The 22,846-nt window shown below is 37.1% G+C and overlaps 2 protein-coding genes across 5 annotated transcripts in view; one reads left to right on the forward strand and one right to left on the reverse strand.

The window, feature by feature from the left end:
• LOC108965234 (alpha-tocopherol transfer protein-like) overlaps positions 1-12,861 on the forward strand; it is a 24,385-nt gene extending 11,524 nt beyond the window's left edge. For 2 of the 3 annotated variants that reach the window (XM_018927504.1, XM_018927509.1), the window contains exon 2: positions 11,691-12,861. In XM_018927504.1, the coding sequence (XP_018783049.1) occupies positions 11,730-12,707 (978 nt within the window). In that variant the 5' untranslated portion in view covers positions 11,691-11,729 and the 3' untranslated portion in view covers positions 12,708-12,861. Of the gene's footprint in view, positions 1-10,102; positions 10,122-11,690 lie in introns of those variants that run through there. The other variant, XM_018927516.1, reaches the window with a different exon arrangement.
• A 105-nt stretch (positions 12,862-12,966) lies between these two features.
• On the reverse strand, positions 12,967-18,912 carry LOC108965228 (peptidoglycan recognition protein 1-like). Of its 2 annotated transcripts, XM_018927491.1 has the most exons (5): positions 18,607-18,912; positions 16,279-16,677; positions 13,679-13,866; positions 13,476-13,623; positions 12,967-13,417 (listed from the first exon to the last, which is right to left on the reverse strand). In XM_018927491.1, the coding sequence occupies exons 1-5, from the start codon at positions 18,611-18,613 to the stop codon at positions 13,212-13,214; spliced, it is 948 nt and encodes a 315-aa protein (XP_018783036.1). In that variant the 5' UTR covers positions 18,614-18,912; the 3' UTR covers positions 12,967-13,211. The 2 variants fall into 2 exon arrangements, with proteins under 2 accessions (XP_018783036.1, XP_018783026.1); XM_018927481.1 differs by lacking the exon at positions 18,607-18,912 and having other exon boundaries at positions 16,279-16,975.
• Between the last annotated feature and the right edge of the window lie 3,934 nt (positions 18,913-22,846).

Below are 22,846 nucleotides of genomic sequence, written 5' to 3' on the forward strand. Positions count from 1 at the left end.
CACGCCCACCTCCCATACAAAGGTTATGTTGAAAATCACTAAAAGTGCGTTAACCGACTAACATAAAACGTCAGAAACACTAAATTTTACAGAAGAAATGGCAGAAGGAAGCTGCACCCAGCCTTTTATTTTAAATTGAAAATGGGCGTGGCGTCGCCCACTTATGGACCAAAAACCATATCTCAGGAACTACTCTACCGATTTCATTGAAATTCGGTATATAATATTTTCTTAACACCCTGATGACATGTACGATATATGAGTGAAATCGGTTCACAACCACGCCTGAAATCTCGATTATCACTTTATCATGCGAGAGTAAAAAATGTTCGGTGACACCCGAACTTAGCCCTTCCTTACTTGTTTTTTTTTTGTTTTTGGTTTTAGCCAAACTCTAGATTGTTGAAAACTTTCGGTGTCTCACGTTTCGTCAGCAGTAATGAATCGTTTGATGAATATAGGGTTCTCACTAGCATTGTGAAGCATCAATTTTGGGACAAACACTCGACTCTTTTTACCAAAGAATCAGCTATTCTTAGTACGAGGCAGGTCTTGACACGCTTCCTACCCACAACATTAACCATAATGTGTTGATTTGATCCATAAGAGGTGTTGAGGTCTTTGGTTACCTCGCTGATGCCAAAAAGATCATTTTCAAGCACTTTTTCTTTAACTTTTTCAATTTAATGACGATAACAAAATTCATGATCATGATTCATGATCGATGACTTCACTGAATGCTTTGTGCTCTCAAAGATCTCAGATTGAACACAAATTATTTGTATAAATATGTACAGCACTACAACGTTAATTCCATAATGATTATAGATTTTTTAAAGATAATTACAAACAAACTAAATGGAGCATGTGACTAGCAGCTCAAGTGTCACTGGCGTTTTAGGAGACCTTCAGCGAATTTTTATAAAAGTTGAGCATTCTTTTGCCACTCGCTTCAAAAAAGTGATATATAAACAAACCTTTTGTTAACTACTTAAAAGCAGAATTTAAAACATAAAATCATTGCAAAGTCTGCAACTCGAGGGTCAGTCATTGTACTCGCCTGTGTTTTATTAAAAAAATTTGTGTCGCTGTCTTTTGTAAGTGTAAAATCGGCTCAAGTTCGAATTTATTTACAGAAAGCGGGTCAATATGTTAGCTTGTACGTATGTGCCTGGGTATTAGTAATACAAAAATTCGGTAGTTCCAAAAATATACAAACGATGGTTTTGCCAAGATCTGTCGCTGTGAGCCCAGTGTGCCATCGATGTAAATTTATGCAAAAAGAAAAGATACATTCCAACGGACACACATACATACATACTTATACAATAGATACGTTGTGTATTTGCGAGTACGTGTGGCTAGATAAAATGAAAATAACCCTGGCTAATGAAGCAAAAACTGAAGCCAAACCCAAAAAGCCGAAAGGCAATGAAACTCATTGTGAGATTTAAGCAAAAATATTATAATTATTTTCGCATCAGATAAGATGAGCTTGCAAACATATGTATGTTTGTATATACTTACTATCATTAGATCATACATATGTATGGATATACATATTTATTGTATATAATACGAGTTCGGTCCGATAAGTACATAACACTTAAAAGAAAATCGAAAATTTTTAAAAAAGAAAGTTTATTTTTCAACATTGTCTGCAGATATCCATATTTTCGACACCGATGAAGTCGATCAATCTCAACCCATTTGGGAATGTTTCATCTTGGAGGCCGCCCGTTGTGCGAAAGATAGCTTCTACCACCCTAGCGTTAAAGTCGCCAAACACGATCCAAGCGCTCATAGAAGGCATCTTTATCGCCTTTCTCTTCCGTCGTAGCTTGCGGTCAAATCAGCGATATGTTGCTGTGTTTAAATGACTACTGTAGTAAATGCCACAAAGATCTATTTGCCTTAGTCCTCTTCCCGTCCATCGTATTTCTTGCACGACGAGGATGTCAGCCTCACTCTAACGAGGACGACGTTCTTTTTGTACGCTAAAGAGGGTATATTAAGTTTGTCACGATGTTTGTAACACCCAGAAGGAAGCGTCGGAGACCCTATAAAGTATATATATATAAATGATCAATATGTTGAGCTGAGTCGATTTAGCCAAGAAAACTTTTGCATTTGACAAGATCTATTTACAAAATTTGGTATACATTATTTTCTAAAGCAACAATGTAATGTCCGAAGAAATTGTTCAGATCGGTTAACTACAGCATATAGCTGCCATACAAACTGAATGGGGACTTCGTCATTTAAAGATATATCTTCACGAAATTTGGTATGAGTTATTGTTTATAGAAATAATGTAATATCAGAGGAAATTGTTCAGATCAGCTCACTATAATATATAGCTGTCATAAAACTGAACGGTCGGAATAAAGTTCTTGTATGGAAAACTTTCGAATTTGACGTGGTATCTTCAAGAAATTTAACCTGGATTACTGCTTGATGTAATAGTATAATCTCCGAAAAATTGTTCAGATCGGATTACTTTAGCATATAGCTTCCATACAAACTTGACAAATAGTTACTAAAAGAAATACACCTGTGCAGGGTATATTAGTTCACGTTTTTTCTTGTTATTTATCTAATATAGCTAACAACAAACGAGAAACCAGTTTTAACGTCGGCTACACCTATGCTACATATAATACCCTTTTTTTCACAGGTACATTTCTTATAGAATAAAAGAGTGTAAAATATCTTTATCCTAACAATTTCTTGAGTGAGTAAACTGTTGGTGTGGATAATAACCTGCGCCGAATTTCGTGATGATATCTCGTTAAATAAAAAGTTTTTCCTACAGGGACTAGATTTTGATCGGTTAGTTTGTATGGGAGGTAGATGCTATAGTGGTCCGATATTGGCAGTTCCGACAAGTAAGCAATTTTTTTGGGAGAAAAGGACGTGTGCAAAATTTCATATCGATATCTCAAAAATTTAGGAATTATTTCGCACAGGGCAAAATCGACCCATAATGCTTATTATTTATGTATTTATATATATATAAAAGAAATTTGTTGCTAGTTACACCATTTGTAACTAAAGAACGGCTGAACCGATTTGGCTGAAAATTGGTAGGGAGGTAGCTTAGAACCAGGGTAAGGACATAGGATACGTTTTATCTCTATATGTCAAAATTTAATATAACTCATAAATACAAAAATTATATTTTAAATCATAAGCATTTGTTCAAAATTCATGTTTTTAGGTATGCGTTCAATTTTAAGCCGATTCTTCCTCAAAAATAATACAATTGCTAAGTACTTGGAATTGCAAAAAAGACCAAATTGCAACCAAATATGCAGTGAAATAGATTATAACTGGCTGACTAATCAGTCGTTGAGTTGTATTATACCATATGCATCCCAAAAGACTTATATCATATCCTTTCCAGCCGAATTTTTCGTCTTTCCACGCTTGAGAACCAGTTCATCAAGTACAACCCACTAGAATGACTGTAGATTGGACTCCAATGGAGCTATTCATCTGTTGTCACACACCGACGTAAAAGTTCGGGTTTATTACGATTAAAGAGCACTTCGTTATTATTGTTGGTTTATGAGCTTGCGATTCACCCCCTTTGCACAGAGCTTTCGCCTCTTTAAAGCATCACTGTCCTCGGTGCTCGTTTCGCCTGTTTCCAGCTGAGCAAATATCTTTTCAACGGTGGATTTCTCTGAGCCCAAATTCAACAGTATTTTTCCCAAAAAAGTGATGATTTATTAACACACGAAATGCTTTATGATCCGTGTTTTTGTAAACTAAAACAATTTTCTTCTCAAAAATGCTATATCGCATTAACTAATAGTTATAATCCAACTAATAGAAATCACATAGATGGTAGTAAAGTATTATCTATGGTTCAGCCACAGTGAAGCGTGGACGGGTCCTCTAGTATTTTATAAAGTTCCTCATGTTTTCTGCTATATGCTACAAACTTCATGTCAAACTTATAATACTTAAGCCTGTTCAGGGTATAAAAACCGCATTCAATTAAATTTAGTTCACGCTGACTTGAAAATAGCACATGAGAAGGAAAACCCGCAAGTTGGTGGAAAATAAAACAAAACTATACTGTGGGTAAAAAAAAATGGCACAACAATCAACATCAAAGCTTGCTAAGAGGTATTGGAGCAAGCTAAAACTCACTGCCAGTGATAACAAACGTGTGTACATAACTACTTTGTAGCTTTCAATGGTTGCTGGGAGATGTGCTCATGGTTTTTTAGCATTAAATTTTGCTTCTTTGATGAGAAATCTATAATTGTTATTGTTGTTGTTATAGTTGAGAGTAGTCAACGACGGCGTTGGATCTTAATTAACATACCGCGCAAAATTACAAAAGAAACCATGCATACATATGTACATACAAAAGCAGCATACTGAAATTGCCTACAGTACTATATATACATACATAGATATGTACGTTTCTCTATACATGTATTTAAGGGTGCTAACAAGCTTACATTGTAAACTGTGCAAATTTTGCGTGTAAAATGCGTCGTTTATCTATTTTTACCATATTTGTCATGGGAATTATTTCAATTTTGCGCTGATAATTAAGGAATAATTAATAAAAAAATTGTTTATACAAGTAAAGAAAATCATATTTTTTAATAATATCAAATTAAACATCGGAATTTAAATTTTTAGTGCTTTAAAGATGTCTATACTTTTATAAATATGTATATACATACACATACACGTATGTATGCATATATTTTGACAGTGTATATGCTCAGCTATCACTTAGCTGGCGTGACGCATTTGATTCAAAAATTCGATTTTATCCAATTTGCGTTGCAAATAAAGGTCTGCATAAAAATGTTTCGATATCATAGGGATTGTCAAATATTTAGCAATTTCTTTTAACCTAAAATTTAATTAATGAAACATTTTATATCGAAATCTAAATTTCTATTTGGAATTTCAAATCAAAATTTAATGGTTTTATTTTGATATTTCTCTTCAGTGAGGTTTGCCATTTCATCGTGGAAAGATATACGGTCCAACAACGAGTCGAAAGTATTAAAATTAACTACCGAAATTCGGAGTCAGTGGCCTCAATTTTAAGAGCGCAACGTGCAATTTATGAACGTCGTAATCGTCCGCCAGATCAACAATTAAGCATCTAGTGGAACATTTGAATCCACAATCACGGGACAAAATGTTTCCGTGCCGATGAGACAAAGAAGTCGCCGTGGTGTCGAGAATACAAGGTCCAATCCAATCGAAAGTAAACAGGACTTTCGGCAAAATCAATTTATTTTATTCAAAATAGTTTCCTTCTGCTTCAATACAGCTTTTTGCAAGGTACAAAAGCAGGTCGAATGAGTGTTTTAGCTCGTTGGCCGGTATATCAGTGCAAGCCTTTTGAATGGCCTCTACATCTGCATAACGCTTTCCTTTCATGAGCAAATGCATTTTTCCAAAAAGGAAGAAGTCGCACGGTGCCATATCAGGTGAATACGGGGAGTGGTTAATGGTTAAAATGTGATTTTTGGTCAAATAATCGGTCACAATGATGCGCTTCGAATATTGGATTCTGAGCAAGTTTTGGTAGTCAGTCAATTTGTGCGGAACAAACCATGCACACACCTTTCGTAAGCCCAAATGTTCGGTCAAAATGCGATAAATCGATGTTTTGAAGATGTTCAATTCCATTTCCATGAATTTCAATGATGATTTCGGCTGATTTTTGATTAATTAACGCACAGTTTCGATGGAATTTCTGGTGATCGCAGATTTTGATTGTCCCACATGTTGATTGTTATTTATGTCCTCACGACTACTTTGTAAACTTTGAAACCAGTCGTATACTCTGCTCGGGATAGCCAATCATCGCCATAAACTTGTTTCATTAAATCAAACGTTTCGGTAAAAGTTTTACCAATTTTAAAACAAAATTTTATTTAATTTTAATTAAATATTGGCCTACAACCTTACAAGGTCAAATTGACGCAAGAACTGAAGCCGCGTGACCACCAGAATCGTTATATGTTCGTGAATTGGGCAGAGCAACGACTTGGAAATGATCCGGATTTTCATCGAAAAATCATCTTCAGCGATGAGACTCATTTATGGCTGAATGGCTTCGTCAATGAGTCACCATTGTTTTCTAGACTATTTCCTGTGAGGCCACGTCAAGTCTATAGTTTATGCAAACGAGCGAATGGCGATTGATGAACTTCGTATGAATGCACCGTCCGATTTTTGCTTAAAAACCATCGAAAATCAACGTCTGGATCATACCGTGGGGACTCCATATGCTTACAGTGTAGTCTTGGAAATGCGGGACAAGTGCACAAGAGATACTCCATTGCTTCCCTGGTGTCCTGCTCTAGAAATTTTCTGCAGTCTTCTCGATCTGTCAGCCTCATCTTGCGGGCGTGTGTTGCAACCAGACCGTGATCAGTTAATATTCACATCAAGTTCTTACAGTCTCTTCTAACTAGTGCCAATATGAATTGTGTGTACTTCCGATCTACCGTTTTGCACATGACTTTTGCAGCCAGTTAGATCGTTTAATCGAGTTTTTATTTTCTTTACCATTCTTCTTTCGAAATCTTCGTATAAATGGGTCTAATGTTGATCGCGTTTTCTGTTGCTAGCTGCACACCATTCTTGGCAATCTCGTCCACTATTTTATTGCCCTCGATGCGTTTATGGCCTGGCGCTTAGTAGAAGTGAAGTTGCTTGCTTCTGGCAACACTTTCCTCTGGTATCCTGTTTCCCAAAACACTTCTAAGAGGTTACTGTCTTGATTGCTGCTTCCTGTCTGCTTAGATGTTGACTCTGGACTTGCCTGCCGGTGCATCAGAGGCCAGCTCCGCAGCTTTCGCAATAGCAAAGACCTCAGCTGAAATATACTGCGGTGATCCGGCAACTAGAAGGCTCTCTTATGCCTAACTCTGGACAGTATATTCCCTATCGTCCATTTTCGAGCCAGCAGTTTGCTGTCCCATACTACCCCAAGGAATAAAATTAGCTAGCGAGCTTAAAAGTAAATAAAAAAATGTCGAGCAAATTATTCCCTTACCACTACTGTTTCCAAATTAAATTTAAATAAAAAATGGTTCTTAAAGCAATATATTTTCAAATATTGCCCTGCTTATTTAGCGATAATTCAATATTATGTGTATATCACGCGTATTAATGAGTCAAGTGGAATAGATTTTGAAGTTCCCTCTAGGTTCATCCTTGATTAAGGTATGATCAAGCGTATTGATCATCAACCAGTCCTCCTATATTTAAATTTAATATATATATACTTTATTATATAATTTATAAAATATTTTGCTACATTACATACTTATATGTAAATATGTAAGAATGATTCATATGTATGTATACAAATTGCTAGCTACCTTGTGTAGCGTCAAGGGTATTTATGACGTTCCAATACAAGGTCACATTTTGCCGCCGGTCTTGAATGCTGAGTGTAAAACACAAATTGTTGACATAAATAATGCATAAAAATACATATTAACATACATAAAAAGGAGTATATAACAAAATGGTTGAACACCTAATTGTAACAAGATTTTGAAGATATTTATTGAGATTTATCCAGCTTGATGCCTTAAGGCTTTTGCTCTTGAAGCTTCTGTTTGACATTTTAAGTACTTTGGAAGTGAACTCGCACAGTGGCTTTTATATTATTAAAAAAATATATATATATATGTATATATATATATGTATGTATATATGCAGTATACTGCAATTTAAGTTTTAAACGAGCACTGTGCGAATTCATATAATTATAAATACATACATTTGTAGACACAGCGCAGCAACGAATGGCCAATTAATGTTTGTCCTACTTTGGATAATTCGATTATTTGTATTTGCTAAAAAATTACAATTAAAACCTCTTAAATTATTAACACAAAATAAACACGAAAATTGCATTTGTTCTCATACATAAATTCGTATTAATACGTGCAGTATGTACCTTGTGGTGAAGTTAACTAAGTAGTTATTAGGTAGTTTGAAACTAGTAACGTGGCAAACTAGTCAGCGAACTTTTCTTGTAGGTATTTCTTAGAAATTTGCTGTTTTTAATAACTTACGACAAATGTCAGATATAGGCATTTGCAAAGGAAACGCATTACACATTATTGACTTTGTTTATGTGTCGTATACTTTTGGTTGTGCGCATATGTCCGTATTTTTCCAAAAATTGCGTCATTCAGTCAATAAACGGTTGCTAAAGCAAATCGAGAAAGTCACGGAGGCCCAAGTGAAACAACGTGCCAAAGTTGATTTCGTCACTTCATAAACGGCAATTTCTTTATTATCATTGTCCGCGGAAGGAAGGTCAAAAACTTCGAAGACGGTGAAATGGAGAAGTTGCGATGAGGACCCGTGTTAAATGCAAGAAGAGCACTGATAGCTACAAATCGCCTAGCCAATTAAAAGCCACTACATGCGTCCTGAATGCTTCACAAACAAAAAATTCGGCTTCCATATGTTCTTAGTACCGGGCGATGCATGAAAGCGCGATTTTGCTGCATGATAACGCTAGACCTCACGTTGCTAAACTTGAGGTGGATCGATGGCACATGGGTTGACTAGCGATGGACAATACTTCGCATAATTTATTTGTAATCATTTCCTTACAATGAAAACACACCTTCATTAGAAAACAGCGATAACTTAGTTGCACACCTACATATTAGTTTATTTTCAGTAGGAAAACTCTACTTCCAAAGTAATATTTGCTAATTAATCGATTTTGCAAATGCAAGTTTTTATAACCAATTCGATTTATCTCAGTAAACCCATAATATACCATACATATAAACATATAAAAATACTATTCAATCTAGGCTAAAATAAATCAAATTAATTAGTATTCTCACTGCATGTAGAAAAATCTTAAAAAAAAATGTTATGTGTAAAAAAGTTCTGCAATCAAGTAAGGAAGGACTATGTTCGAGTGAAACCGAACATGCCATACTCTTGCAATTTGCCAGTACCAAAGTCAGGGAAATAACCCAAACTACAAAAAGTGAACCACACACCAAGGGCTTCCACAAGCGGACAGACGGGCAGTCACTCGGATTTCAACTTCTCTCGTCATCTTGATCATTTATATATACATATATGTATAATCCTATATCTAACTCGATTAGGTTTAGGTGATACATACAACCGTGAGGTGCACAAAACTATTATACTCTGTAGCAACATGTCGCAATTGTATAAAATATGGAATAAGGTTGCTGCCGGCTTTTAACTCAATTTGTCCATTCACAGCTCGCTATTTATTCTCTCTTGTAGAAATTATTGAATTAAAATGGTTTACCTGCTTGATAGTTGTATCTACTTGATTATGTCAGTGTATTTGATTTATACTAGTTGTTTGTTCGATTCGCTAAGAGTTGCACGCTGCAATTACTAATATACAAAGTAATATAGACGCACAAATAATATCAATGTTTTCAGCTTATGAAAAATAAATTTATTCTTATCACTTCCTCAATTTTATTTTTCAAACATATTACACTTTTTCATGCAAAATTAGACGAAAAAAAATTTGCGTAATTTTCATCCCATTGGAATTAATCCAATCACAGATGACTGAAAAAAATTGAGCGCAAATTATCTCATCAGGAAGTCATCAAATTTCAATCATAGAAGAAAACAAGTAAGGAAGGGCTAAGTTCGGGTGTCACCGAACATTTTATACTCTCGCATGACAAGTTTCATCATGATATCTCAATTTTTACTCAAGTTACAGCTTGCACGGACGGACGGACAGACAGACATCCGGATTTCAACTCCACTCGTCACCCTAATCACTTTGGTATATATAACCCTATAACTGACTCTTTTAGTTTTAGGACGTACAAACAACCGTTATGTGAACAAAACTATAATACTCTCCTTAGCCACTTTGTTGCGAGAGTATAAATATAGTATATATATATGAGATAATATTTATGCAAAATCTAAAGTATGAGGCTACATACGAAAACAAGAACAACTGCTAATTGTAAATATAATAACGGTGTATAAGGTTTTAACAGCAAGCAGTCGAAAAAGTATCCAGTCTATACATTTTTCGGTAGAAGTGTGAAAGCTTCTGTAGTTCCTTTTAACGGGTGATCCATATATAAGTACTTTTTTCAATAGCATGTTTTCTTAGATCACGCGTGAGTCATATCAAGCTGTCATGATATTTTTGTTTAGTATTGTTTGGATTTTCATCACGTAAAGACATACGCCTTAACAACGTTTACAAATCATTCAACTTTATTAAGAAAATTCATGTTCTGTAAATAATGTTATGGTCAAAATAATCGGCCTACTAAGTTTACTATAACCCAATACCCAAAACCATCACCCATCTTGAGATCCAGCATACATTATTGAATAATATTGAACCGAATAGACCACGTCCAGCACACATTGTACACTAAGGCCGTGGAGAGTCGTTTTAACGCCGTTCGCAGCAACTTGAACTGATATATGAAACAACTAGTCGCATTTTCTTTCGAAATCTTAAGTGGAAAGCGTAGAAAATACAAGCGACATTCCTTCGCTACATAAGCTGTTGAAATGTTCCAAGAAGATCCAACGCTTTCGAGCCAAATTTGGTTCAGCTTTGATATGGTTTGTTGGCCGGTGGAAACATTTCTTCAAAGATTATGACTGGGAGATAGTAACCGTTAATGGCGACCGTTATTTCTATATGATAACCGACTATTTTATGCCCGAAATTGAAGCTCGTGATCTCGACAACATATGGTTACATCGCATCAGTCAATGGATTTATTGAGAGAACACTTCGGTGAGCAGATAATTCCATGTTTTGGGCCGATCGATTGGCCACCAAGATCTTGTTATATCATATCATTAGACTTTTTCCTGCGGGGATATGTAAAGTCTATGCGGACAATCTCGCTTCGATTCAGGTCTAGGAACAAATCATCACGGGTTTAGTTACTAGTCGAAATCCTCAACCAAGTTATCGAAAATTGGACTCAACAGATCTGAGACATAGCCGTGCCCAACATTTGAATTAAATAATATTCAATAAATAAATACTTAATAACGTTCTTTGTTTCTGTGTTTATTCTTTAAAAAAGTAGGCTACAGAACTTTTATTGTAAACGAAAATTAATGGAATAACATATATAATATTTAACTTTGTATGGGGTTTTGGTCATATGTTATGGTCATCTCAACAACTTCTTGTAAACATACTGTTTGTCGAGTCTTTAACGCCTTTCCTCTACACAGCTCTTCTTTATTTGACAGTAATGTATGTTAGTTCTTCAGTTCTATTTGTTGTATTTCCACATAACATTCAGGTATTCAATTGATCAAATTTTTCGCTTTGATTCGACAACTAACTTGCTTGACTTGCTGTAAAGCTTATTTCAAGACGGTGGGAAGCATTTGGGCCTTCGATTGATATTTAAGTGTTGAATAAAAAAGTGTGCATCATTTTGTGGTTTCGCTCACTATTGACGACAACGAACGCTACTCCATCTTGAGTTTTGAAAAAGTTTGAACTATATTATCTCAAACATATAAATCACACTAGGTTTAACTATTCACATTGAGAGCGGCCTAAAAAAAATTCATGTGAAATATATTCATTATAAATTTGATCCGAAGTTGCAAACAATGTAATTTACGCAAATATTTTTGTACTATATTTGCAGCTATTTCTCCGGTGAGCGCTCAATTTTGAACACCTAAACATGAAGCAAACCATCGAACAATTGGCCGATGCCGAGCTAACGGAAAACATGCTGAAGATTGCGAAACGCGAACTGCGTGAAGAGAAATGCTCGCGAGAACAAAGTCTGGAACAAATGCGCAACTGGGTACTTAAACACGAAGACTTACGAAATGTACGACTCGACGATCAATTTCTACTACGTTTCCTACGTTGCAAGAAGTTCAGCGTGCCTATGGCCCAGCAGACACTACTCAAATACCTGAATGTACGACGCACTTTCCCGCATATGAGCACACAGTTGGACTTTCTAGATCAAAAGTTGAATGACATTATCAGCAGCGGCTACATCTTCGCCTCGCCGAATCGTGACAAACACGGACGTCGTGTTGTGGTCATCAATGCCAAAGGCTTCAATCCAAAGATCTACAACAGCAGCGATCAAGCGCGTGCACATTTTCTCACCTACGAGTGTCTCATGGAAGATCAAGCGACACAAATTTGCGGACTTGTGCACGTCGGTGACTTTTCCGGCGTCACCACAACACACGTCACCAATTGGAATCCAACCGAATTTGCGCGCGTCTTCAAGTGGAGCGAACAATCGCTACCGCTGCGACACAAAGAAATCCACTTGGTCAATGTGCCAGCGACGCTGAAATGGTTAATCGATTTCGTAAAGGGACGTGTCAGTTCGAAAATACGTAATCGCCTCACGCTCTACACACAAGACAAGGAATTGGCAAAACATGTTGATTCAGCTTGCCTGCCACAAGAATTGGGCGGTCAAATGCCGCTTAAAGCGATAGTTGAACTGTGGAAGGCGGAATTGCTCGCCAAGCGTGAAACTATACTCAACTTGGATAAGATAGCGCTCTTAAGCGATCGCGGCATCTTGCGCAAAAGTAATTACAGTAGCGAAAAAAGCAGTAATGGCATGAATTTCGTGTCGCAGATCGAGTCGATTGAGGGCAGTTTTCGAAAACTGGAGTTTGATTAAGCCTCAAAGGGAAGTGGAATATAGGTTGCAAAACGAAAGAGGTGATGTCGTAGACGTTTGAGCCAAGCTCACAGGTGCTGTGTTGATGTGCGTGTTGTGTTAATTTACATTACTTAATGTTTAAGTTTAAGAGTTTTCCAAGAGGAAACAATTATAAACGATTTAGTTGGCGGTCAGAGAGGCGCCTTATGGAGTCTACGCTTCATTTGGTGGCTTTGTTTAGTATTAACTATAGAAAGTACGTGTGAAAAAATTTGAATTACATATATGTACAAACATATATTTATACTCATGTATAGTGTTATATGTGCTTTAAATACAAATATAATGCTTCGTGCTTTTGTGTAACTGCGTAATGGCTAAATAAATCATTTGCTTACTTTTTAAATAGTAAATTAAATTGTTTTTTAATTTTTTTCGCTTGATCTGGCATGAAAGAATAACTTGAGTACTCTACTGAACTTCATAATATCTGTGGATAGACACACAACCGTTGTGGCAAGCTCAGAGCACTTTTATGAGCCCCTTGAACTGCGTCCACTGGCTGATAGCGCCAAAGAGCGCTTTACCATCAACTTCGCTGTTTGTTAAGTTTTGTAAGCCGTAAATTTTGTACTGACGCTGGAGCTTCTTTTGCCGCACCGACTCCGCAATAAGTGATAATGTTGAGCGCAGCTGCAAAGCGTTGGGCGCCAGTGTTGTATAGTTGCCTTTAAGCGAGAGAATATTACATAAACTTCGTAGGTACAAGATGACAAACAGTCCTACCTATGAAAGCGATCACCAGCGTTGCATTTTGCGCCACCCAATTCAGACCGCTCTCGTAGTTCCAGCCGCGTGCTTCATATGTCTGCCGATCACCGCCGATCAGGAAGTTAAATGGCACCTCCTGCGCCATGCCAAGCTGCTTTTGGTACTGTTAATAAGCAGTATTGTAAAAAATAAATATTATTACTACTTATAATTTCTACCTGTTTTTGTAGTCCCTGCAGTATTTGTAGACATTTTTCCAATTTTTCACAGCCTGATCCACCCGTCTGCATTATAACAATATTTATGACGTTGGAAAAGTTGAGGAAGTCTGCAAGTGGCACGGAAACATTGCTCCAAATGTCACGATGCACGAGATCCAGCGAGAATTGCATGGCCGGTATGCGCGCTAAAAAAGATATTATAGGAGACCACTGTTAACGGATAACTCTACTAATTAAATTGTAAATAGAAATTAGGAAAAAATAAAATTATACAATTCCGTTAATAAACATTCTAATTTTTTGTGTTTTTAGCGTTCTGTTCAACTAAAGAGTGATCCATTTCGAGGTTCCCTACTTTTTCAAGGAAAAAAATACATAAACTTCAAATTTAATGGAGAATGTTTATTATATTGTCTGCTGACCGAAGTATTCTCTTTATAAATCCATTGATTGATATCCAAATGAGATCACGCAGAAATTTGAATCGATGATTTCACCGACCCACAAACCACAGCAAATCGTGACTTTTTTGGATGAAATGGCAGCTCTTGAATTTCTTTGGATTGCTCTTCGTTCGAAATACTACAATTTTACTTTTTTACATTCCCATTGAGCCAAAAACGGGTTTCATCGCTGAACAAAATTTGTCTTGAGAACGTCGGATCTTCTTGAAACTCTCATCTACCCCTGCTATATTTTCTGCGTGTTGAACGTGATTTATTCGGTTGAAAATTATTCATCTTCTGACCGAATATTTACTTCAGACGGTTCAATGGCCGCAAGAGACCAGCTCGCAGTAAGTGATTCCCTGCCAACGCGGACAAACACATGGCTAAACTTTTCCAACCTTTATTCCTGGTTTAGTTACAGTTTCCCCGTTCGCGCGTACAACCATGAGTGCTTCAAAAGTAGATCGAGCAGCAGCGATACGCAGATGGAAATTCCTCCTTAAAATTTTTTGTGTTAACTCGTGTGACAGCCATATATCAGTTTCCTTTCAATGGTACCAGTGAAGCAATCTCAAAGAGATCCGAGAATATTTTATTTTGTAGGAAATACTTCCTTTCTATCACCATACAGCGTATACTGATCATTCAATGCATGATATATATTTGTGAAGTTTACGGAGACGACGCTGTATCTGTTCGTGTAGCACATTGGTTCTGGAAATTTCGATGTGATGTGAAAAATAACCCTCGCTCTGGTCGACCTATCGTTGAAAAAGTCGATGAAATTATGGAAAAGAATGCCTAGAACCGTCACATCAAATAGTTTTGAACCATTTAAAAAAGGCTGGCTACAAAAGGAAGCTCGATGTTTAGGTACAACAACAATAGACCGAATTAACGTCTGCCATTCTTTGCTGAAGCGAAATGAAATCAAACCATTTCTAAAGCGAGTGATAACAGGCGACAAAAATACGATAATAGTGTGCGAAAAAGATCATGGTTCAAGCGTAGTGCAGCTCAACAAATGGTCGCAAAGCCAGGATTGACGCCTCAAAATGTTATGCTGAGTGTTTGGTGGGATTGGACAGGAATCATCCAATATGAGCTGCTTCAGCCTTTTAAAACGATTGACTCCATATTTTACTGTCAACAACTGATGAACTGATGTCAACAAGCAATTGAAAAAAGACGGCCAGAACTGAACAACAGAAATGGCTTCGTCTTCCATCAGGACAACGCTAGAGAACACACATCTTTGCTGACTCGCCAAAAACTGGGCTGGAATCTTGGCTGGGAAGTTTTGATGTATACCCCTTATATATATACTCGTATACTCGTATATATATATAGAAGCCTGTGAAAATTACTTGTCGCAGTTTTTCGCTGAGAAACCAGAAAAGTTTTCCACTGATCAAATAACATCTCTAGTGGAAAAATGGTAAATATTGGTTGACCAGAATGGTACATATTTGGTACATTAAAGATCATTATAAATATAAAAAAAAAATAAGTTGAGTTCGATTAGAAATATGAAAATACTTTTTCGACTACACAATAGCTTTCTTCTAAAAAATCAAACGTCCGATTGAGGTTTACTTTAGTCGACTCTATAGCAATATCGGATCTGTCGGGTATGATCCGAATATGCCGTTATTGTTGTGATTATAAAGCTATGTATATATATGTAATTGATATGCTGCGTATGTGTGAACGAGGATTTCTGCTTTGTAATTACATTTTGTGGATTAGTTGACTTGAAATCTGACAAAATTGCAAAAAACTTTGAAGGCGACATTTACTTTTATCAGCTTTTATCCGAACTGTCCTATCACAATGAAAAAGAGATAACTCGCTTACGAAAGATAATGGATCTTGAACCTACATAGTAGTATGAACAACGAACAGTCTGTGAGTATTTACTCTGGGCTTTAAGTATTTGTATAGGTGTAGATTGGCGCTACTAGTTACCTTATATACTATTGCCATAAACATATGTATGTAAATTTATATACTGAATGCGTTATGTATTATACGAAATAAAACAAAGAAATTATTTTTACAAGCATTCGGACTCAAATCTGACACACAAACAATTCATTTGTATACAAATATTAAGTAATTATTTTTTTTAGTATATTCAAGACTTACATTCAGCAATCAAGAGATAGGTGGCGATAACACAGCCACCGGCTAGAAACAAAACAAATGTCATAATTTGCAAATATGAGCAGCAATCGCTTCTATGCTTTCCCATCCCGGCGTGCTCATGTACAGCATAATCTCCTTTGACACTCGAATTATCATTATCGCTGCCATAGCTGCTGTCTGCTGCACTCTCACTCACACAGCCATCACTGAAAGCCGCCGCTGCTGCCAACGATGTGCCACCATAACTTTGACCCTTCTTCAAGAGTGGCGTCCGCTCGTTCGCATTCATAGTGATCAGCGTTGATTTGACTGTCGCTTGTGCTCCGGGAGATGGACGCGAGATGGGGGCATAAAACGAACCCCATGGCATCACCAAACGTTCGCTTTGACGTACAGCATCTTTGTCAAAATGAATAAGAGTTATTAGTAGAGTACGTAGTAAATTGAAACCAGTTATTAATTTGATTAGACGCCAAAAATTGGTTAGCAACGTTTCCAGCTTCGCGAAGAGTTCCTCATATCTCTGATCGTGTTCGTAATAGTTTATGAAATTGTCAATACTGCGATTGCTTAGCTGCAGTGGCATACTCGAACTGAGCTCAGAATTGTCACTGCTTGGCGTGAGAATATCTTTATGCCCACAACATCGTATCGCTATCGTCGAGGGCCGACAACGGAGCGACAATCTACTACATACAATTTGTAAATATTTGATGGGAGACATATGATACCGGCGAGATATCTTCGCACTGTGTGTTTCATATGCAAGTAAGCATTTATATAAACATATGTAATAGCGTAAACAAATATATATGTACGTATAACATATGTATACAATAATGTACAAAGTACATATATATTTGTTCCAGTTTTTGATGAAAAGATGCACAAAAGTTCAAGAAATATAGATAGAGACTGTACTTAATTATTGACCGCATTATCATTATGAATGAGATATTTATTTAGAATTTTGTTTGTAGTTTTTGTAAGAGTTGAAATTATACTCGGGGAAATACTCTCTTACATTGACTTCATACCGGATCACTTGGATCATGGAGTCGCTAAATCGAACTCTGGCGGCACCTTCGCTACTCATTTACCGGAGAGGGAGTTGTGGGTGGGAAGAAGCCGTTAGAGGAGAGGTTTCGAGCTTCTTTATGAGTAGTGGGCTTCTTTGTGGATTGTTCAAAACTTGGGGCAAAGGATGGTGGAGGGGTTTACTGTCAGGAGCTCTCCATTAACTCCACTTTTAGACTTCCTGACTATCCCAGGCCGAGGTTGCAGCCATTAAGGTAGCAATTTACTGCTAAATTTACTGCTCCGGAGTGCAGCCTCTTTCAGAGAAGTGACCATCCACTCAGGTAGCAGAGCGGCGGTATTGGCTAATATTAATTATTATTTGTGATAAGGCTGATATGGGTGCCAGGCCACAGCGGAGTCGCAGGAAACTGTAAAGCTAATGAGCTAGTAAGAAAAAGCATCTTAGAACCACTATCGGTAGAATGGGAGCGGGTCGGTGCCGGATCCTCTTGTGTAGGTGGACTTCGCCAGTGCTAGGCCACCATCCGCACATGCGCTTTTGCAAAAGCCTTTTAGCCCAAAATCGATTGCAAGAGATCTAGTGATCTCTTTGCTATCAGTAAGGATAGTCTCTATCTAGTTTTGGAGCTTTTAACGGGCCATTGCTCTAATGGCGTCCACGCAGTAAGGCTGGGAATCCTACTAGATGCCAGAAGATAAGGTGGAAACAACTTAACACTTCCTTCTTGATTGTCCCGTGTTTGACAGGTCAAGGCTTAAACACCTGGAAGCGTACATCTAGATCTCCTTTAAGCTACTTTCTTCTTTTTTTGTTTTTGCTATCTGAAAAGGGATGCAAACAGTCACAGTTCTGCTTTAGGATTTGAAATGAGTTGACAGTTCTTTGACTGACAAAAATTCGAGTTCGTTTCGGTTCAGTAGACCCGATTGTCCTTAGAAAAGTTACTTTCTTCGTCGATCGATTTGGTTTATGAAATTATATTTTAAAGCACATTCTTGATTGATCAAGGAACAAATCTCGGGAACTCCTATATATCGCTTTTTCTCAGAATAAATCTTATGCATCACATTTTCTTGCTGGGAGTGTAGTCTGAAACTAATTATACATACAAACGAGTGTGTACGTACTTATATACCCGCAAGAAAGTTACTTTTTTGATCTGAGGTACACTGATAAGCTGGCTAAATGATCATAATTCAAACGTTTCTGAACCAAAAAACTGACTTAGTAACATATACTAAGGACTAAAGGTATAGAAGATAATAGATAGAACAGATAGCACTCACCTGCCATATCGTGAACGTAGAACTCGAACCGCGTATCCACAAAACTTCAAAATTTGATCCTCAACTAAATTATTGTGTTATTTGCACTTTCTTGCCCTTTGCTAGCTTTTGAATGCTGTCCACAGCCAAGTGATTATATCGACTATTATTGTTGAAATTTGCTGTTTGTTGTTGTTGCCCTTCCTGTCAGACGTCAAACCGCCAATTCAGATCCGCGAAACCAATTGTTGTGAAGTTGTTCATTCTTTTAACAAGCGAATAAGCACTCATCAGCGTTTGTTTTTTTTTTTTTTTTTTTTTTTTTTTTTTTTTTTTTTTTTTTTTTTTTTTTTTTTTTTTTTTTTTTTTTTTTTTTTTTTTTTTTTAACACGTATGTCTGTGGTTAGCAGGAATAAAACAATATTTGAAACGACACGCGGCTGTCAAGTCCACACTTTTCGGGAGCAATTGTGTTTCTGTGGCGACTGTTGCTGAGCGCGACTTTAATGAGTTTGAAATGATCGCGTTGGCGGACAAGCGTTTTGAATGCGGAACGCTGATGAATTGATACCGTTCAATGACTGACAACAACTTCTGATTCTACGGGATGCATGTAAACAAACGCACATAAACAAACTAACAAATTCCTTATTCATATAACAAACATATACGCACACATAAAATATTGCATTTGTACATTAGGTTGGTTCATAAATTTTCTAATATTTTATTTTATTTTTTCCTATGAGGAATTTTGTTTTGTAGATCAATGTTATGATGCCCAGATCATATTGCAATTATGGGGGGAACACTTCTTCAACCTGCTGAATGGCAGTGAAAGCGAGGAGATTGTGAACCGATGATTGATAACGACGGAGTGTACGTTATATTGCCCGACAATGAAAAAGTTCGAAGAGCAATTAACCATCTGAAGAATCGGGTTGAGCTACTCAAATACGGCGGCGAAGAACTGATAACGAACGCTCGGATGAAAGCATGGCCGACGATTCTAATTTAAGGGAGCGAAGCAAATGGGTCTGGTAGTGAACGAGGATAAGACGAAATATCACCTGCTATCAAACAAATAGTCGTCACATTCGCTACTTGGCTCCCACGCCACTGTTGACAGTCATTACTTCGAAGTCGTGCATAATTTCGTCTATCTTATAACCAGCATTAAAGTAAAGTTCTCTCCCGACGAACAAAGATGAACCTCTATAAGTCACTCGTCAACTCTGATGAGTCGACGCTACGGATTTTCGAGAAAAAATTCTACGCAAGATTTATGATCCTTTGCAGATTGGTAACGGCGGAGGAAGTATGCCCTGGGATCCACATATCCTAGCAGGGAACGTATCGAACCTCTAGCTAAATGCAAAGATCGTGCTTGAATTTATAAGGGTGCTGGAAATAAGTGAGACTTTTTGAGAAGAGCTATGAAAGGTTCGCAGTTTTAAGAAACACAAATAACGTCTTTCACGTTATTACAGTAAGATTTTTTTATCGTATATTTAAAACTTATATTCAAGACTGTTTAATAAATATAAAGTATTTGCATTGAAGAGTATTTCGATATTATACAATACATATACATTTTTCTCATATTCTAATTAATGATCAGCCCTAATGTGGACACGATCACTTTAGTCCGTATGCTACCAGGAAATCGGAACCACTTCGATACTCGTCATGTCAACTCATTAGTTTTAGCTTTGACTTATCCGTAAAGAAGCTCAATGTCCCTCTTCTCCAATGGCTTTTACCCACCTGCTTCTACATTGCAGGTATGTGGGTAGAGAAAAAGCCGCAACAGTTTGGCTTGGCGATTCCATGAACCAAAAGATCCGAGGATTTCCGAATGTTCAGACATGTTTTAATTCAAAAGCACAGATTTTCTGGTTCTGACAGCAACTATCGCAGCCATAAACCTTCCGGCGATGTCTATGGGCGCTATATGTAAATGGCATTAGGTGTCATGGTTGGAGTGGACCTTTGCGCATTATACATTCTCATGAGCGCCGCTAATTTTTTTCAAGCTTCCTTGCAAGTGTGTTCTAGGACCTTCCATCAAACAATAACCACAAAGCACAAAATGAGTTTGCTACGGTTTCGGAGAGAGACAGACAGACAACAACTTTCTGTAAGAGACCTCATCTATTGCCAGTAGTTCCTCTGCAGCTGGATAAAGTAATGCATGCCGTTTTTGCTGTCTCCTCTATATTAAGCTTTAATGAAGGTTTCCTAATTCACTGTATCTGCAGGTTGCTGACGGTTGCTTTTCATCCTTGGAGCTGAGGTAGCCTTTGGTCAGCTCGTACATCATACTCAAGAACTTTCCTTTGACAATGAGTGCTACATCGGATGTATAAGCAATCAGTCGGCAGCGATCCTTAAGTTTTTCAGTAGATTGCCCACTACCAAGATTCTTAGAAGAGGAGAAAAAACTCCACCTTGTGGAGTGCGCCCACTCATATTTCGCCGAGAGCGTGCGCTACCCTACCTCGTCACGAACATTCTGCCGCACAGAAGAGTGAAAATGAGGTTTGATTCAACCCCAAAACCATCCAGAGCTGTTACAACTGCTTCAGGCAAGACGTCATTGACGTCATTCCTTCATATTCAGGAAGGTTAGAACAACTAATTCCTTAAGACTCTTTGCTTTAAAGATCTGAAATTGCTTTAATCTCATCTACGATGTAAATGCATTGAAAACGATCCCCCTTACTTTGGGGATATTGAGGAATACTGAGCAGAATATTGTAGATTAGAGTCCGCATCCAATCCGGTATCAATAAACATATTTCATTTATATAGGTCGAATGGAATTAAAACACTACAATTGGACGGTTCCCGAAAATAGGTTCATGATTATCGATAAACTACTAATAATGGATTCCCCACGACCTCTCTTACTGTTAAAAAGAGAGACAGATAGTGTTATGCTAACCATTTACATATATTATATAAAATATTTTTCTCTCTGGAATCGGTGAGTTTTCGCACAGGGTACTTCGACAAAACAAAAAATAATATGTAGGCATGCATAGGTATATACATACATATGTATATGTATGTATACATATATTTAGCGAGCATGTGCTCGAAGACATTTCACATAACACAAGCCGCTTCTACGCAAACATGAGATTTCACAGTACTACAATGGGGGATTTGCAGGTCAGCTCGCTGAGATTTACACATGGCCAGTTCAGTGTCTTATATACTACACGCATGTTTATATACTTACATATAATACCTTCGATTATATGTGTAAACGCAAATAAGCTTATCTTGGACACTTGTCTACCAAGACTGTCTGGCGGTTATGTCTCTTTCATGCTGTTATGATAAAGTTAATGACTCCAAGAATTAGATAATCTGGTAAATGCCCCTCAATCCCGCAAACATATAATGTAACTGCAAAAACAATTAACAAGAACGATTTGAGAACTTAATCTTCTTTAAACTAGATTTTAGAGTAAAGAATTATGTCAAAAGTATGGATAGAGTATTTGATACTAATTTCTTATGAAGTTGAGACGATTATTAAATACGTCACAAAGCGTATAGGCAAAGTTATTGTAGTGTTGAGCCATCGGACATGTCATGTATTCTCATTAGCCTTTCGGAGCCGGCTCAAAATTTGCGAGACCATCAAAGCAGGAGAAGATCCGATTTTTTCTAAAGCATATTAGCAAATCCTGGCTTGAAGTATGTGACTAAAGGTTGTCTAATGCTGCTGTGACGACAGTGCTTAGCGGATTATAAGTTCGTTGTTGTCGCGATTATCGAATTTTTTATGAATAGTGATAGATGTCCCCTAGAGTTAGTTGCAGAAAACAAGCTATCTTTATCGATTTACGACAGTCGGGTCTAAGCAAATTTAGCGACTGCAAAACTACAGGCGCAGTGAGGCGTTTTTATTGGTGGATGTTTCGCTCCTGTCGTACAGAAGTACATTTCGTCACTGTTCTGCCTAAGTCTCAAACGCATACATACATATGTATGTATGTATATCGAATAATTGTGTATCGTTTAAGGCGGATTTGCGTCCGCCTGTTGGGATTTGTCATTTTAAAATTATTACAGAACAGGACTTCTACAAATTTGATTAGTATTATATAATATAATATATATGTAGAAGCACTGTCACAGATTCGCATATTGTATACGTAGAATTTCGGTAATAAATTGATTGATTTTAAGTGCTGATTTCAGAAGTTAATGAACGCATACACATATGAACAAAATATACATACAT

This window comes from Bactrocera latifrons, unplaced genomic scaffold (assembly GCF_001853355.1).
Source record: "Bactrocera latifrons isolate USDA-ARS-PBARC rearing strain unplaced genomic scaffold, ASM185335v1 scaffold_1, whole genome shotgun sequence".
NCBI lineage: Eukaryota > Metazoa > Arthropoda > Insecta > Diptera > Tephritidae > Bactrocera > Bactrocera latifrons.

What these genes read in the sequence shown, in the direction of transcription:
- LOC108965228 (XM_018927481.1), bottom strand. Translation starts at nt 16,864, where the DNA reads ATGCCACTGCAGCTAAGCAATCGCAGTATTGACAATTTCATAAACTAT. An exon ending in CTATCTCTTGATTGCTGAAT is followed by an intron (nt 13,867 to 16,278) that starts GTAAGTCTTGAA and finishes TATCTTTTTTAG; the next exon opens with CGCGCATACCGGCCATGCAA. An exon ending in TGCAGGGACTACAAAAACAG is followed by an intron (nt 13,624 to 13,678) that starts GTAGAAATTATA and finishes GCTTATTAACAG; the next exon opens with TACCAAAAGCAGCTTGGCAT.